The sequence below is a fragment of the Xenopus laevis genome, chromosome 9_10S (assembly GCF_017654675.1).
Source record: "Xenopus laevis strain J_2021 chromosome 9_10S, Xenopus_laevis_v10.1, whole genome shotgun sequence".
Taxonomy (NCBI): Eukaryota; Metazoa; Chordata; class Amphibia; order Anura; family Pipidae; genus Xenopus; species Xenopus laevis.
Window position 1 is genome coordinate 30729436 of NC_054388.1, and position 18589 is coordinate 30748024.

At 38.5% G+C, this 18589-nt stretch overlaps 1 protein-coding gene across 1 annotated transcript; it reads left to right on the forward strand.

Moving 5' to 3' along the window:
• Positions 1 to 975: 975 nt before the first annotated feature.
• Positions 976 to 6471, forward strand: g6pc1.3.S (glucose-6-phosphatase, catalytic subunit 1, gene 3 S homeolog). The gene is made up of 5 exons (XM_018238359.2): positions 976 to 1271; positions 1801 to 1910; positions 2816 to 2924; positions 3741 to 3856; positions 4685 to 6471. The coding sequence occupies exons 1-5, from the start codon at positions 1042 to 1044 to the stop codon at positions 5191 to 5193; spliced, it is 1074 nt and encodes a 357-aa protein (XP_018093848.1). The 5' UTR covers positions 976 to 1041; the 3' UTR covers positions 5194 to 6471.
• The last annotated feature ends 12118 nt before the right edge of the window (positions 6472 to 18589 follow it).

Sequence of the window (18589 nt, forward strand, 5' to 3'; positions counted from 1 at the left end):
ATTTAACAACGGAAAGGGGTCATTTAAGAACCAAATTTCAGTATGCAAAGTACAATTTCTGAAGAAAATCAAAATACTGCTACAATTGTGTCTGAAGCATCAAAACAGATTCAACAGCTCTTGCAAATCAAGTGCAAATTGAGTTGAGTTTGCATTACGTTTGCGCTACTTCTGGAGTAAGCTTTCACGTCCAATTAACTAGGAGCAAGTCTGGTACGTCTATTGGTTCAGCACACTATAGGAATCCTGGAGCTACTGGCAGGTCTAGGGTGATGGGAGCTCAAGGGTTCCCCCTATTGTTAGCTCTTTATGCTGGGGATCTCTTGAGCTCCCACCCCCATTTATTAAAAGAGGCAGATGGACGCATTGGCAACCACGTACACTTGAGGAGGAGTTTGTAAAGGAGCCCAATAATTTTCAAAAGCAACTTACATTTTTTATGAGGCAATATAACCCTAATAAATCATTTGTTGGGGGTAATTAAAAAATAATAAGTTGTAATAAACCAATATTAATGGCTTTTTTTTGATGGCTGAGCTTTCAGCTATATATATGAGACTAAAAATAGTCGGTCTGTTTGTTTAGTTACTAAAAATATAAGCTTTCTTTCCATCAATGTTCTATTTCAGCAGACTCGTCATAATTAGCATCCAGGACACAGAGTTTTAATTCGATTCAGCAAACACACAAGAACTTAGATTAAGCTTAGACTGCTTAGCTCAGCATATTCTACAAAAGATCTGAACTGCACCCATCAGAGGAGTAGACTATGCCCCTGCCTTGTCAACAAGGCTATTTTCACCGTTTCTCCATAATATGACAGTAACATGACACCGCTCTGCACTTTTTAGCCCTCAGCCCCTACCTGCGTCATGCTTTCAATTTTGTCAACAATGTGTTGTTACAGGGATGTTCAAGAGGGGGTCAGAGTTCAAAACTGCTGCAGTTGCAGACCATATAAAAGGCAGCTGCACATAGGCTGGAATCAGATCAAGAGAGGTTGAAAGAAGTAAACAACCTTCAAGAGTAATATCCACTAACATGGAGAATCAAATGGATGCTCTCCACCACTCAGGAGTTGAGATTGTCCACTACCTTCAAGTGAACTATAAAACGTCCCAAGACTGGTTCGTTTTCATCTCATTTGCTGCTGATCTCAGGAACACCTTCTTTATCCTGTTCCCCATTTGGTTCCATCTGTGCGAGTCAGTGGGGATCAAGCTCATCTGGGTAGCTGTGATCGGCGATTGGCTCAACCTTGTCTTCAAATGGTAAGTAATTCTCTCCAAAATATTGCACTGTATCTTTACAGTCTATATTTTGCACTAGCATTGAAAGAATGACCTATGGAAATATGTTTTTTTGCATCTGTGGGTACCTTTGTTACAGCACTGGGTTCCTGAGTTCAATTCCAAACTCTGCAAAATTTTTAAGGCACATTAAAATTATTAACATTTTATAAATAAAGGGAAATAATAACTATGGTTTATCCAGCCTATACAAGTAACTGAACAAGTAAATGAGATCAGTAAGTTAAGTGAATTACAATATTAAGTGAATTAAAACTATATGCTTGAATTACTACAACGGCATGTGTGGGGGGCACAGGTTTAATTGAGGAGCAACAACAGCAGACTAGTACATTAAAATGCATCTCAATCTTGGCATAAATCTATTGGTATAAATCTATTAAATAATATACACAGGGTTAACTAAGACCTAGATGACAGTCTTTATTTCCTGGGCATATTGTATATATATCCTTAGCTATAGGCTTTATTGTTATTATTTTCTTTTTAGGATCCTTTTTGGCCAGAGACCATACTGGTGGGTGCACGACACAGATTATTACAACAACATATCTGCTCCAATCATAGAACAGTTTCCTGTCACCTGTGAGACAGGTCCAGGTAAGAGGCTTCTTATACATTACAGTTGGATGCAAATATACACAAGTATTATATCTTATCTGCTAATTTATCCTGCTGCGGATACCTAATCATGTTAAGGAAGGGAAACACTGATTTTTATATTGAATCTCGGGCCACTGGGGTTTGAATGAAATAATAAAAGGTTGAACCTCCTCCTTAATCCCATAACACCTATTACCTATGGTAATCTTAGGGTTCAGGTTCAATATGGTCCTAATTGATGCAGGCATCTCCATATCAGAGCAAGATATATCTGTGCTATTAGCCTACACAGGAAAAGGGTGTTAAAGGCAAACAACTATGGGGTCATCACTTTCATCACTAGAAGGCTTTGGCTAATTAGTTACATCGCCTAGAATGATAGCACGGTCAACCTTTCAGAAATCACACAAGCATTTGAGTCCTATAGTGTTCCCATTATTATATAAAAAAACACTTTAGAAGATGCTTAAAAGTTATTTTTTCTCAATTTTGTTTAAATAATTAACATTTATTTGTGAGTTCCTCAACCAAACATTCTGACTGCAAACCACACACTCATGCTGTGAGTTGCTGACACAGTTCATTTGATCTAGCACAGAAAATCACAAATGGTTAAGCCGCCCATTAAATTGCCTTGTGTTCATTTTAACTCAATAATCATTATTTTTCTTAGTAATAGTTCCTATAAAGCTTTATGCTGACACTGAGCTCTAACACCCCACATCATAGAATGTAGTTTGAGTGCACAAAGACATTGGCCACATTCTGATGAACTGGCACATTTGCCAAAACTGGAAATAATTTCATAAATAAACCAATTCTTAGAAATTTCCATGGTCATCCCTTCTATAATTCCTTTATTCCTTTAATAATCTGGTATTTACTTGGTCTTCTCTTCTCAGGAAGTCCTTCAGGACACGCAATGGGATCTGCGGGGATATACTATGTGGTGGTGACTGCCCTGATTACTCTTCTCCTAAAGAAAAATAAATCCTTCAGTTTCCAAAAGAGGTAAGTGTTTATATGTGTCTGACTTCCTAGTGCCAGTTAGTACTAATTCCATCTTTAAACACCCCCTAAAAATTAAATGTACTCATTTGAGTTGGCATTTGACTAGTTATTTATGTTCATAGCTTTGTATAATAGTCAGTATTAGGTTGAGAGTATTTGATAGTGATGAAATAAAAGTACATGAAAAGCATTTAAAACCCCAGGTTGAGTATTTCTCAACATTTTAACCATTTTTAACACATTTTCTTGGCTTTAGCCATTAATTGCAATTGCTTTTACTGGTGATATTTTAGTGGAAAAAGGAGCACATTTGAAGAAGCCATTAGTAAAAGTTAGACTTTCTCCAATGTGGGAATTTTTTTTTGAATTTCTCCAGAAATATTATACATTTCACAAATGTGAGAATTTCCTGCACTGTTAGAAAAACCTGTATTTGCGGCAAAGTCTATAAATGGAGAAAAAATAAAATCTTTCATATACACTTTACTAAATAAAGTAAATCCTTAGTGAATATTCCCCTTTCATCTGCAGGTTCAGCAAGCATGCATGATAATTCTGGTTGAAAATAGATGTAGTTTTTATGGAAAGGCTTTTGGTAGAAATTGATATATTTGTATTATCTACTGAACCTACCACAACAGTGGGAGCTTTGTTTAGACAAAAAACGGCAGAACATGAAAAACAGAAATTCTGCTTCAATTAAAATAATTGACATATGTAGAATAAAAAGAATAAGGAGAGAGGAAGTTATGTTAGATATCTATTATGTCTGACCATAGCTGCCCATATAACAGTTGTCTCTTTATTTTAAACTAGATGTTTTCAAGCCCTTCTGTGGTCCGGTTTCTGGGCGATTCAGGCTTGTGTTTGCTTGTCCCGAGTCTTCCTTGCTGCTCACTTTCCACATCAAGTTATCTGTGGAGTAATTGCAGGTCAGTAACCCGGTATGGAAAACAGGGCTCTTGCTCACTTAATGTTCTGCTGTGTCAGACATTTGGCTAATAAGTTGCAAAGCTAGCAAAAAACATGTAGAGCTGTAAAAAAAAGGTCTTCCGACATAGCGAGCAAATATTTCATGGTATTACTCACATTGTACCCAATGATACTTACAAAACAACATGAAGATTAACCTTGTTAGTGCCAGCTGCTGCACCAGGGCTGGCACCACTCAACATAGGAATATGGAAACAGAATTGACACTTAGCTTGCACCCTACATTCTACAGCAGACATTCTTAAGGTTTGTACATAACATGGATATACAAAAAATTTAGAATTTCTCAGTTTTCCTCAGTAAATATTGATAAGTAAGTATTTTGTACTCAAGCATTTTGGAGATAAACTGAGAGTAATACACCCTACGGCAAGTCCCACTCTGAAAATTAAATACCGGCTGCCATATTTCCAAGTTATGGTTGAATAAATCTAGCTGATCTGGTAGAGAGAATGTTTATAAAAGTCAATGCATTTTCATTCCAATGGAATTCTAATAAGCTTCATAATGTGATGTAAAAAGATGCAAATATGCAGGCCCCAAGCCCCCATGCAATGATGTGTTGAGTCTTTACATTATATTTAAATGATCAAATCATTAGAAGAAACTGGGAAACCTAAAGTTTAAATGAAATGCTATTAGTGTAGCCTTACTTGCTAGATTAAGTAAAAACATCATCAATTGTTTTCATGATCTATAAAGCTTCTAATAGATGGAATTCAGATGTGGACAATTGTATCTAATTTTTTATTTTCTTGACATTAAAGGCATGGTGGTGGCTGAAGTATTTGAACACATCCAATCCATTTACAAGGCCAGTCTGAATAACTATATATACACTACTCTGTTCCTGTTTTGCTTCGCTCTGGGATTTTACCTGGTGTTAAAAACTGTTGGAGTGGACTTGTTGTGGACAATAGAAAAGGCCAAGAGATGGTGCTCCCAACCAGATTGGATTCACATTGATACAACTCCATTTGCTGGACTCCTTAGGAACCTGGGTATCTTCTTTGGCTTGGGATTGGCCCTTAACTCGCAAATGTACAAAGACAGCTGTCAGGAGAAACAAGACAGGAGCTTTAGCTATCGCCTATGTTGTATTATAGCCTCGTTGCTTGTCCTTCACCTTTTCGACAGCTTTAAACCACCCACCAAAGTGGAGATGATCTTCTACGCTTTGTCCTTTTGCAAAAGTGCAGCAGTTCCACTGACATGTGTAGCAATAATCCCATACTGTATATCCCAGATTGTAAACAGGAAAGAAAAAGTTTTATAAGAGTATGGTATGTTCTGTCTTTACTAAATTTCTACAGTGCTCTACATACATGTATATATGGAGAGCACCAATCTGGAATAGAAAGGACATCCCATACTTATAAATAGGTCTTGCACTGAAGTCAAGTTTTTGCAATTTTAAAAGCAAGAACATGTTAAGAAATGCCTAATAATAGGTAAAGAACTTTAACAATAGGTCAAATCAGGAATGTGATTGCAATAGGACTATTTATTAACGCCAAAAAATGTTTATAAAGTAAATCATGTTGCACCCCAACATTGGCTATCAAAGGTTAACTGAGTTCTTTTTTAAATGCCAATATAGAAATGTCTGAGGGACCTGGGGTTACATTTCTACAGACCTATGGTGAAGGGTCATTTAAAAGGTAGCATGAGTAATTATTAGGGATGCACCGAATCCACTTTTTTGGATTTGGCCGAACCCCTGAACCCTTTGCGAAAGATTCGGCCGAATAACGTATCTGAACCCTAATTTGCATTTGCAAATTAGGGGTGGGAAGGGGAAAACATTTTTTACTTCCTTGTTTTGTGACAAAAAGTCACGTGATTTCCCTCCCCATCCCTAATTTAAATATGCAAATTAGTATTCAGATTCGGTTTGGCCAGGCAGAAGGATTTGGCCAAATCCGAATCCTGCTGAAAAAGGCCGAATCCTGGATTCGGTGCATCCCTAGTAATTATATCTTATAGAAGGCAACTTTTTACATGAAATGAAGGTCGTGTCTCTAAGGTTGGCTACATTTCATGCTTTCAGGTGCTAGAGTCTGTTAATACTTGATATTACTCTATAATGTGCAAAGTCCCCTAAGCCTATGGGGAGTCGGTGGCTGACAGAGACAGCTAACAGTGTTATTTTTATCATTCCAGCCCTGTAGAAAGCATGGGTGGGTTTTTTGTATGGTACTAAGAAATACCCCACCATCCATCATTAGCACAGAATGTATCATGGTGGGTAACAGAGTTAAGTGCGGCATGTTTTTCTTGGTTTAGTCTGTTGAACCCTAATATATATTTTTATATACCGCTCAGGGGTGATTTGCATTGCCCTAGTTTTTTTTCTGTGTTCAAGTCACAACTTTGTAGCTATTTTAGAAGAAAATGTATGTGAAAAGAGGTGTCAGCTAGAATGTATGGATTTGTTGGCTTTCTTTTTGATTCAAAACATTTTTAGAGCAAAGAATTATTTAATCCAAATTTTGAAAGACATTTAGTTGTTCTGTTGGTTGATGCAAATAAATTTGTTTCTTTTTTAAGTAAAGCATTTACTGTGATTGCTCTCTTTGTTTCAAATATATACAGTACCATTAAAGGATTAGCTTCCAAAATCCCTTGTTATTTAGTGAAAACAGGAAAAAGGCGGGGTTTCTCCTCCAATCTCTTTTCTAATTGTAGGTTGACCATTTAGGCTGGTTCAGTAAACACAATATATAAAATATGGCATTTCTAGCCATATAAATTTTCAGGGTTAAGTTCACATTTATCCCCTTTTACTGGATAGAGGTATGACTGCAGCTATGACAGCAGAATGCACACAAGTAAAAACTCAAGAATTCAAAGCACATGAAGTTGGGTGATGGGAAGCTTTAGAATTTGCAAGACTATAATGTACAAGTAGCGAAGGGTATATGCGTATATCACAGAAATATTGAGATTAAATTTAATAGCAATGAACACAAGGCAGAGAATTATGCAGCAACGTTTTAATTCCACATTAATCACTCGAAGCCGCAGTGCAGGGCCTTTCAACAAAGCTATATTTTATTTATTTATTTCATTACTAAATTCAAATACAACCAAATGTATTCCTATCCAGAAGGAAATTTTACATATTGCAAAAATACAGGCCTAGATGTTATTACAGGGCACCCACACATCTTCCACCCAGTGAAAAAGTCTGGTAGAAATAATATGGCTGCCCTCCAAGGGACAGAAGATTTCCCAGCACACCCACACATCTTCTAATTTGTGACCTGGTGCTTAGTCTAGAGGGTTGGAACCCTCACCAATCATAATATCTGACTAAGGGGCACACACATAAAACGTTGTGTTACTTAAGCACCCCAGTGATTCTAATTGCTTACCTTATAAACCAGACCACCATCTTCTTTTGGATCTTCTTTTATTGTTCCGGGACGGGTGCTTGTGCGCAATCAAGTGAAAAGCCAAACTTATGAGCAAAGCACTGACTGGGAGATCAGGAGAAGGTCTAAGAAGAGAATGAACATGTCATTGCTACCCAATGCCTCTACAGAAATACCCTGGAACCCAGTTTTCAGCAATTGGAGCACCGACCCAGGTATAAGAGATAAGTGATTATAATTATTGGGGGTGCTTAATAACTACTTTCTTCAGAAGCCAATGAGATTTCCAGACTGCTCATTTCATTTCCTTTTTGCCTTGTTGTTTAGATATGGCCTTGGAGCAGCTGTTGTAGGTATGTGAGAGATATGGAAGGGTTGAACATTAAGACTCTTAAGGGTCTTGGAGGCATAAGTGCATGGGAGGCACAAGAGTGCACCCCTTAGTGCTCATTCTAGGTGCACTTTCTCTCCCCCCCCCATGCCCTCAACACAGGCTGCACTTTCCTGGCATATTTTACCTTGCACTTCAGAATGATACATGGTAGGGGCAGAGCAGAGCAACTCACCTGGATCCTGCACTGTCAGTGCCTGACCCAAACACCATGCAATGGGATACATTTATCAAAGAGTTAAGTTAGAGATTGCCACAGTCCGCTAAAGTGAAATTCTGCCACTCTCCATTCATTTCTATGGTATTCTTAAAGGCGTATTAATTAAAGGGTGAGCTTTCACCCATTGATAAATACTCTTTTAAAAATCCTATAGAAATGAATGAGAGTGGCGGAATTTCACTTTAGCGGACTTCACTTTTTGATAAATATACCCCATATGTCTCCATATTGGATCTTGTGGCCAATTGTGGAAGGGCAAAAGCAGCATGCAAATTTACAAAGAAACTGAGAAATGCAGCCTTATTTTGCACTTTGCATGCTGTGTGCAGCTTCACAAATGCTTAAATGCTTGGAGTCAAAGAGGGCATTGGGCTAACAGCAAGCTTTATGGGCCAGAGGAGATCCAGTCACTATTGGACTAGGGGGGTCCCTGCCCACTGGGGCTGTAACATCAGGGACCCGCACACATACACCCCAGTGTCCCATAGGCAGGCAGAAGCAGCACAGGGATTGGGATTGTATGAGCATCAACTACATGATGAAACTTACAGTCATTCCAAAAAGGAATGTTATTATATTCACATACTACAAGCTACATATATAATGAATTACAATATATTAATGATGATACAGCTTTTGTTTAGTAGGGTGATCACAAACTGTTCATTGGTCACTATGAGTACAATTAGCACATATGTGAATAAATAAGCTCTAAGTCTTGTTCACTAGATTTTATATTACATTTAAAATGATTGGCTTTTCATTTGATTTTTTTTTTTAGATTGGAAACAAATATTCCGTGTGTTTTTCTCACCAGGTCAGGAATCTGCTCCAGGCTTCCTGTTCTTGGGCTGTATGGACCCAGGTGCATCATACCCCTGCCTACAACGTTCTTCCTGTCTAAGAGACGTTTCCAACGCTATTGTGTGGGATGCTGAGCCAGCATTCTACATTCGTCTTATGATAACTTTGCCACAGAAGTGTGTCAAAAAAAGTTGCCTCTAAGCTATCATGGCTGCTCTAATTTATGAATACACAAAGACTTGTTTGGTTCAAGTGATGAATAATTCGGGTTATCATTTAAAGAAAATTGGTCTATTCATTTTAATGTTATTGAACAGATCTGTAAAATGTTTCAATTTAAATATAGGTATTGTGATTGAAGGTTAGATCATAATTATTCTAATAAATCCATTATAGTGTTTCATTGGTTCTTTCTCTTTTCTGTTATTTTATTTATTTATTTTGTTCATGTTTCATCCACTGGGTGCTGTTTTGTTTGCTATTTTCCAGTTATTCATCATTTGAACTCAAATCAGTTTCAATTTGTCTCAACAGTTCATTCATGATCTGTAAGTTTATTGTAAAAATTCAATAAAATTCTTAAAAATTAAGACATGTTGGCTTAACTTGTTTTCCCTATGTAGAGAGTGGGCGCAGAGTAAAAAGTCTGATGGTGATGGAAAGAAAGTGACAGAGGCAAGTCATCACCAAGTGACTCATGTCCTGAATCAAAGAGTAGAGCAAAATTAGTTTTACAAAATGTATTTTTTTTATAATTGGAACTCAACTGCCTTTTAAAAGTGTCTGGGTTCCAGATTGGCTGTACTTACTCTAATGGTAGAACCCAGCGGTATAACTATGACTGCTTAGCCCCCCCTGCAAAAAAACTTCAGGGGGCCTTGCATGCACAGCAACAACATTCAGACCACCCCACTGATTACTGCCGCTTGTCTGCCTGACACTCACATTCTGGTGTTGCTGGTGAATTTTACTAATGCCACTTTTAGAACCTTTGGCTCCAAATAGGCAGTGCACAGGACAAGACATTGCCTTGGGCAGAGCCAAAACTAGTGGTAGGCAGGCAAGCCTTGGCACATACCAATTTTACCTTCTTTAATTCAGGCGCTGGGTAGGAGAGAGAAAGAGAGAGTGGTTGGGGGCAGAGAAGAGAGTTGTTGGGGGATCAGGGGCAGTAGAAGCTAGGGGCTTGCCTTGGGTACCCTTCTGTTTTGGTTCATCTCTGGCATTGGACAGTCGCTAATACTACTTCATCCAGCTCTGCTGCGCACACTGTAAGGGCAGTTTCCTTAGGAGCTAGTAAACCTGCCTATATGTTTTTGTGTGGGCAACAGGCAAGATTGTAGGTGGAAACTAAAATCCCAGGAGGGAACCCATACAGACATAGAGGGAAAATATGAACTCCTTGCAAATATTTAACTGAACTCAGGGGTCCAGAACTACTATATATATATATATATATATATATATATATATATATATATATATATATATATATATATATATATATATAGCTTTCTGTTCACTTGCTTAGGATGTTTAGGGGCATATTTAATAAAAGGCTTCACCTTTAATAAGATTTACGGTTCTTCTTCTTTCTGCAAAAACATGTCTTTCTCCCAGAAAACAGAAACAAGAACATACAGTTAACAGTAAAACATGTTTTTGAAATTCCCCTCTTAAATACCTTAACCCTGCAAGCATTGTACTTATTCTGTGTGTTCAAAAATACGTTCCTGACCTATCACCTACTCACAAACAGCATAAAAACAAATTCTACTGACACGTAGGCATGTAGGAACAAAAAAAGAAGGAGGTTGTTGAACAATGCTTCTAGGTACAAAATGTTATTTCCAGCAAATGAATGGGATTGCTAAGCAAATGGCCAACATAAACACTAGAATGGGTCAGACAAAATCATGGGAAAGATACTCATTCATATTAATTAGGAATGGGACCTGTTCTCCAGAAACCCATTATTCAGAAAGCTCCGAATTATGGGAAGGCCATCTACCATAGATTTTAATCAAATAATTCACATTTTAAAAAATTATTTCCTCTTTCTGTGTAATAATAAAACAGTACTTAGCACTTGATTCCAGCTAAGATAGAATTAAACATTTATTGGAAGCAAAACAATCAGTTTGGGTTTATTTAATGTATAAATTATTTTTGTTAGTAGATATAAGGTATGGAGATCTAAATTACAGAAAGATGCCTTATCCAGAAACCTCTGGTCCCGAACTTTCTGGATAACAGGTCCCATTCCTGTACTTCATGAAACTTCCACCTGTGTTGGGACCTCATTGGGGAATCAGGGGTGCTGTTGCCCAGAGATTATGCCCCCTGACCATGCAAATGGGGCAACTTCAATTAAAAAATAGAACTACAATGTTGCTTTGGGAGTTATGTTGCCTATTGGAAATTTCGCTCCCAGAGGGTTACAAAATACCTTTGAATAGTAAAGTCTTTGTTAAAATTGCGTGGCGCTAACCAGTTGAATCGCCTATTCATGAGAATGTGGCAGGTGGCTATTTCGCATGTTGATTTCTTGCAGCTGGCAAAAGCCCAGTTACCAGGAGCCCTTAAAGTTGGCCTTTACTAAGGGCATCAGTTATAATGTTTTTTTGCATTTGACACTCAGTTTTGACCAGGGCAGCCTTTCAAAAAACTGGGCTTTCGAGATCGAGACTGGTGAGGGTGGCTACCCAATCCTGCAGGCTTAAACTGGTGTTGAACTATACCTCTCGATATCCTTAGAGAGGCAAAGGCATTAAGTTACTTACATGCTCTATCCTTGTAATAAAGTAAAAAAAAAGTTGGGAAATTGAAGCTACTCCATGTCTGGTCCTTGCGCAGCAGATAATTAGATTCACAGTTTCTCATTTGTTTTCACTGTTCTTAAAGCAGCTGACAATTATGCAGTAGGAATATACACTACAAATAATCATCTTGCCACTAGTAAAAGACAAATAAATGTCATGGCATTTTGTTTACTTATTACTGGGTTACGAACAGAGGGTCCTTATAAAAACTAGAACAGCTTCTTGTACTCACCTACCTGCCACAGATATTACATTCTAGAGAGTTAGGCAGCATAGACTTAAAGGAGAACTAAACCCCCCCAATTAAGAAAATCCCCTACCTACTAACCTAGATAGTCCCCCTACCTGCTTTCCCCCTTATACTTCATCATCCCTGAAAGTGTCCCTAACATATTGCTCAGCTATCGGTGCATTGTTTGCGCAGTGGAGCTCATGGGCGCCATCTTCTGGATCTTCAGATTTCTTCATCTGTAAGAGAGCTTTATTGGCGAATGCGCAGTTGGAGCAGCCTTCTGGTTTGTAACAGCTGTGCATGCGCCAAAAGTGCTTGAAATTGCCTAAGGGAAGGAAGAGGACCTGAAAAACTCTAAGATCCCAAAGAATGCACCCATGCTTACTCTGCACCGATAGGTGAGCAATATCACTTAAAGGGATAATGAAGTAAACGAGGGGGGGAAGCAGGGAGGGGGGACTATCTAGGTTAGTAGGTAGGGACTTTTCTTTATTGAGGGTTTAATTCTCCTTTAACACTGTACAGCACTTGCAGATGTAAATGTACCCTAAGGTCTTTAAAAAAAGAAAGAAAGACAAGCATTATATACTGTGTTTCCTTGAATCAAAATGCTTTATTTTGTCAGCACTATAAAAACAAAGAATAATAATAACAATAATTGCAAATGAAAGGTGGATCCCTTTAATGGACCCTGCACAAGTGCCTATTTATTATAGCAGAGTCAAAAAAGATAGCCGCTCCAAACTCACCCCTTGCGGGTTTTCCTCCTCCACTTGTCCCACTTCTGAACTGGGTGCTCAGCCACCAGCGCCTCAACTGTGCCTTGCAATTGTAAATACAGATAGGTGGCACTCCAGATAAGATGAATAAAGAAAATGTATTCCAACAGTAGATGGAACTACATGGCCTTACGCGTTTCGGGAAAGAAATTCCTTAATTATAGGCTTACAGGTCAAACAGTGTCATTTGCTTAAATAGACAACATAACAGCGACATCTACTGGGCAACATCTAAATCACAATTTAAAATACATCCAAATCGGTGTGTTATGTACATCAAGTAGCAGTTAAAAATTTTATTTTTATTCTATTTACTTAAAAAGCAGCAGCCAGAATAAACTGTTAAAACCAATATGTATATATATATATATATTCATATAGAGAGAAAGGAAAAGCTGGAGTCTATAGCCTATATATGTTAAAAGGCTATTAGTCATAAATAGTGGGAGAAGTGATTAAATAAGTAAGTAAAGTAATTAAGTTGAATAAAACAATGTAATGGGGTTAAATTAGTATCGATATGTGAGATCATATCTTGTATTCGGACCCTTGGGTACCCTAGTATCTAGCTTAAAGATCCAAGAGGCCTCTCTTAAGTTCAGGGGTCGGAGGGTGTCACCTTCTCTAAGGGGGATTTTTACCTGTTCTATGACCCTCACCCTGGATGAACATACTGCAAAATGCTTCCCTATAGGGTATTTCTAATCTTTGTTCTCAATGGCCCTTATATAATCTCTCACCCTATCTTTTAGACAGCGAATGAACCGACCTACATATTGTTTGGTACAACATTTGCACTCCAAAAGATAGACAATCTATATATATAGATAGATATCAGTCGGGTAGGACAGATTTTCCCATTGGAACAAGAACCACTCAGTGTGTTGATGTCATCCTCTACCAACAGTCTACACATTATAAACGATTAGGCTTTCCCAATGATGCCCTGATCTCAGATAAGATACGAACAGCAAAATTGTTTCAAAACTTGTCACAAACTCAAATATTTTGAAAACAAATTGTATTTAACCTGTTACACTGGCTATTTAGCAGTGAATATTACCTATGTACAGCATCACTGGGTCTCTGCCTTTGATTAGTAACCATTGGTCTGCTTATGGTTATTTAACCTTTACATATATTGGGCCTAAGCCCAAACCTGTATGTAGGGACCTTTAGGATCTACATTCCCTATAGAGTTAATCCCCTACCTTTTCTATGTAGTTCTCTTATCCTTTGTTATTGGGCACAAGCCCCTTCAACAGTTTAAGTGTGACCACCTCACCTATTGGACAAAGAGTGTAATGACACTCCCCTGTCACACTGTTAGATAGTGCTGTGTAGGGAGTGGCCTCTTCCTCTTTGGCTCTTGATCCTGTGCTTCTAGGTGATTCCCATTGAGCCTGGGATCACCATAGGCCCAGTAAAGCCATTTACCCCAAAGGGACCTGTACCTTTGGAGATCTAAGTCGGGACCAGGCAACCCGTGAACAAGGAACAGCTAGCATAGTAAGCACCTGCAATAGACTCTCTAGGAGAGTGAGACAGAAAGGTTTAGCAGAAAGAGCAGTTGTTGCTCCAACAAAGATTTGTAGAAGGGAGTAGCTTCCCACAAGGCCTGTTTGCCTTTAGAGCAGGGAACTCAGTTGATAGGCATCTAGGTGAGCAAAGGACTGTGATAATGCCTTCCATGGTGCTAGCATTTGTATGTTATGTTCTTCTCTCAAAGAAAGCAAATTTATGCAAAATTTATGAGTGTTTCTATGTGTATTCAGCTACAACGAATGTAGCAGAAATTCTACTGTAAGTCTATTAATCATAAATCTGGGAGATTGTTTCAGGAGTCAGCAGAAGTAGTAACTTTTATTTAAGGAAAAAATTTAATTAGATTAAAAATAAATTACTTTTTATTTTGCAAAATACATGTAACACCTATTTGGCTGTATATCACACAAATAGTTAAAGAGGTCCAGGCTAAGGTATGAGCATGGGTTACATGCGACTTGCACTCCAGGGCAGGGCCTTCTCTAAGTGGAAGCTCACCCTTTAAGAGGTAGTAGAACTATAACACAGGCTAATTAGTGCTAGAATAAGATAGATTGGACGCCAGGAGGTTCAGGTGAACAGATTTATTATGCCAGAGGCAAATTACATCAGGTTTACTCACAAATACTTGTAGGATGCAGCAGATGGAACCACAGTGGACAGAGTGGGCCACACAGTCAGATCAGAGCATAAAATATCAGCAGACAGGGGTAATAGCTTCTCCTTTAACCGACGTTGCCAGTGAGGGGATCGGGATCAATCAGGTATGGTACAGGCAGGGGATAAGTGAAAATGTGTGGTGATCTGGGTAAATCATTGAAACAATAGTGTCTCCTTCAAACTGTAATATTACTGGGTCTGATAACAGCAGAACCCTTACAGAGTATAGTTGGGGTAACAACAAGAGAATGAGCACATTTTGTACATTGATCTTTGTCTCTTTAAAGGGGGTTTTCACTGTTTCATTAACTTTTAGTATGATGTAGAGAATGATAATCTGAGACAATTGGCATTTCATTTTTTATTAGTTGTGGTTAATGAGTTATTTAGCTTTTTATTCAGCTGCTCTCCAGTTTGCAATCTCAGCTATCACTAGGGTCCAAAAAAGAGACTGAATATAAATACTGTAGTTGAGGTCCTGAATAGAAAGATGAATAATACAAAGTAACAATCGCAAAAAATGTGTAGCCTTAGAGACCATTTGTTTTTTAGATGGGGTCAGTGACCCCCATTTGAAGGCTGGAAAGAGTCAAAAGGAAAAATCAAATAGAAAAGTCTGCTAGTAATGATAATGGGGATTTTAATAACCCAGATATTGACTGGAGCAACAGTACTGCCAGATCAGTTAATGGGAAGAAGTTTATAAACTTGTTGCATGACAATTTTATGGCACAGGTTGTTGAGGAGTCTACCAGAAAAAATGCTATTCTGGATCTAGTGATCTCAAATGACCCAGAACTAATAGGAAATGTGTAAGTCATTGAACCCCTGGGTAATAGTGACCATAATGTTATATCATTTAATGTCTGGTGCAAAAAACAAATATATACGGGGGCAACAAAAACCATGAATTTTGCAAAAGCTAATTTTAGTGCCTTGAGGGCTGCCCTACAGAGCATTGATTGGGGCATTAGGTTTTCACCTAAAAACACAGAACAGAAATGGTTGTCATTTAAAATGATATTAAATCATTATTGTTCTCAATTTATTCCCTTAAGAAGCAAATGTAGAAGCTCTAAGAATCATCCTATGTGGCTTAATACAGAAGGAAAGAAGTTAATGGGAAAGAAGAGAAAGGCATTTAAAAACGACAAATTTGTTGGGACAGAAGCTTTAATGCATTTAATGAATATAAACACTGTAATAAATGTTGAGTTATTGACATCGCCAAACGAGCGGATCTCTCCGTGTATGGCCACCTTTAGGGGCAATGAAGAGTTAATTGCGATGGAGGTGAAAACTAACCCTAAAACGTTTTTTAAATATATTAATAGTAAAAAGATGCAGGTTGAGAGTGTTGCTCCATTAAATAATGGTACCAGTATGGTTGTAACAGATACAGAAAAGGCAAATGTGTTAAATCAGTTCTTTTCTTTAGTGTGTACAATGAGTCTGAGTTCCCAGGCTCACTTTATAGCTGCACTAATGGCTGAAAGTCCGAAAGTCGGGCAGATCTCGATCGGATGGGACAAAAAATCCCGTCGGATCGCGGCCGCATCTGTTCGTTGATGCGGTCCCACGATCCGACCGTCTGTTCCCAATCGTTAGGATCAGATCGTTGGGCCCTAGGGCCCAACGATCGGATTAGCCCGATATTGCCCACCTCAAGGTGGGCATATTGGAGAGAGATCCGCTCGTTTGACGACATCGCCAAACGAGCGGATCTCTCCGTGTATGGCCACCTTTAGGGGCAAATTCTCTAAGCAGCGAAAATTCGCCAGCGATGACATCGCAGCCATCGCAACACTTATCCAGGCGTAAATTTGCTACTCTTGCGAATTTTGGCAGCGTTACTTTGGCAATCAAAATGAAGATGCGTGAGCATTGCCTAATTTGCATACGGCGGGAAATTATAAAGTTACATGGACGTATATGTTGCAGCAAATACATTACACACGCACAGGGAACCTTAAAGGGCATGTAAAGTCTAAAATAGAATAAGGCTAGAAATGCTGTATTTTGTATACTAAATATAAACATGCACTTACTACACCATCTTGTAACTTTGTTAAACATCTTTGCAAAACTAAGATTGTGCATATGCTCAGTGTGGTCTGGGCTGCTTAGGGATCGTCATAAACAAAGCTGCTTGGCTGGGAAGTAAGGCGGGGGCTCTCCCTGCTGTTCATTAGTATGATTGTTTCCCTGCTCAGCAGTTAGGGACCGTCTGACAATTCCTATCCACAGCCGTAAATGGGAGAATTTCACTGCATACAGTCAGGTTTTGCACCTGGGCAGTAACCCATGGCAACTAATCAGAGGCCTGCTTACTTTGCTCAACCTGCAGCTGGCTGAAAAAAGCCACTAACTGATTGGTTGCTATGGGTTACCTGACTGTATGCAGTGAAATATAAAGCAGGTTGGGTATACAGCATACTTTCATTTAGCATACATATTTCTCTACGCATTACCAGGTATACCGTTGGGGAAGGGAGGGTTGTTAGTAAGGATAAGGATATGGGTAGAGGGGGGGATAGAGAAAAAGGGGATGAAATAGGCACTTCCTGGATTTAAACCAAAATCCTTTTGTTCAAAAAACAGTGTATTATATAGTACAACCCGATCAAGTTGATGAGACCGTTGACCCTTGAGTAGATAATGTTTGCCTGCATAAGTCAAGTAGTTGTGTGTGTCTCCACACTCTCCATATGGCTGTATTTTGGGTTGCCCGCTTAATATCACAGTCCATTAATTCCTCCATTGACATGCTATATTGTGCATCTTTAAGTACTTGATGCATTGTTGGTGCTGTATTTGCCTTCCACATTCTGGCTATGGAAGCCCTTGCCGCAAACATCATGTGATGTAGTATAAATTCTTCTCCACATTCAAGATTTGTTGGGAAAATATGTAGACGAGCTATAGCTGGTGAAAGCACATTTTTTAATTAAAGTATACTGGAGATAGGTTTTTATTATTGGGATTTTATTTTTTTTGCCTTTACATGCTCCTTAAAATAGAGTTGTTATAATGCCATACACATGAGCCCAGTGTATAGTTTATGTTCCATATGTTAGAAAATGTAGGGGGGAACCCAGTTACCAAAAAAAAAAATTACAGACCTTTGCAGGCTATCACTCTGATAAAAGGAAAAGACGCCAGCGTTTTTTGGGACTTAAAATTGAGGAAGTCCTATGCACTCCATTGCACTTTGCCTGGTCTGAGCTGGCGAAGGCAAGTCTGGCGAATGAGGTAACCTTCAGTAAAATCCGAATCTTAGTAAATTTGCAGTTACGTCCATTCGCCAGAGCGAAAATTTGCCTGGCGTTGGTGCGAAGCTACTATCTTCTTCGCTAGCGAAGTGACGCCTGTGCCCATTAGGGAATCTGCAAAGTTCTGAAATTACGTCATGCTGTCGAATTTTCAGTAGTGTTAGTCACTTCGTCCTTTAGGGAATCTGCCCCTAAGAATGTATACAGTAATCCAAGAAATATTTTGAACACAGATTTGCATATTAAATGTAACTGCTGGGGCATATGTGTTGTGCTGAGGCTATTTGCAACACTTAGAAGCCAGTTTATAAATCTATGTAAAGTATTTTCTGCCAAATATATAAAAATCTGTAATAATTGGTTTATTTGGCTTAAGTGCTTATAGACATATTTTATAAGTAATTGTTTATTACGCGTGCCCTGCTGGAGTTGAACTCTTAGGGGCTTATTTAAAAAGCTGTGTACGGTAATAATTTTTATGCTTAAAATAGGTGTTAAAACTTGGTTTTAAATAAACATGACTGTAAAAGCTCCACTGTAGTTATTAAAGGAGAAGGAAACCCCCTGGGC

Excerpts from the sequence above, each read along its gene's own strand:
- g6pc1.3.S (XM_018238359.2), top strand. The coding sequence starts at position 1,042 with ATGGAGAATCAAATGGATGCTCTCCACCACTCAGGAGTTGAGATTGTC. Across the intron at positions 1,272-1,800 it reads CTCAACCTTGTCTTCAAATG|GATCCTTTTTGGCCAGAGAC; the intron begins GTAAGTAATTCT and ends TTTTCTTTTTAG. Across the intron at positions 2,925-3,740 it reads TCCTTCAGTTTCCAAAAGAG|ATGTTTTCAAGCCCTTCTGT; the intron begins GTAAGTGTTTAT and ends ATTTTAAACTAG.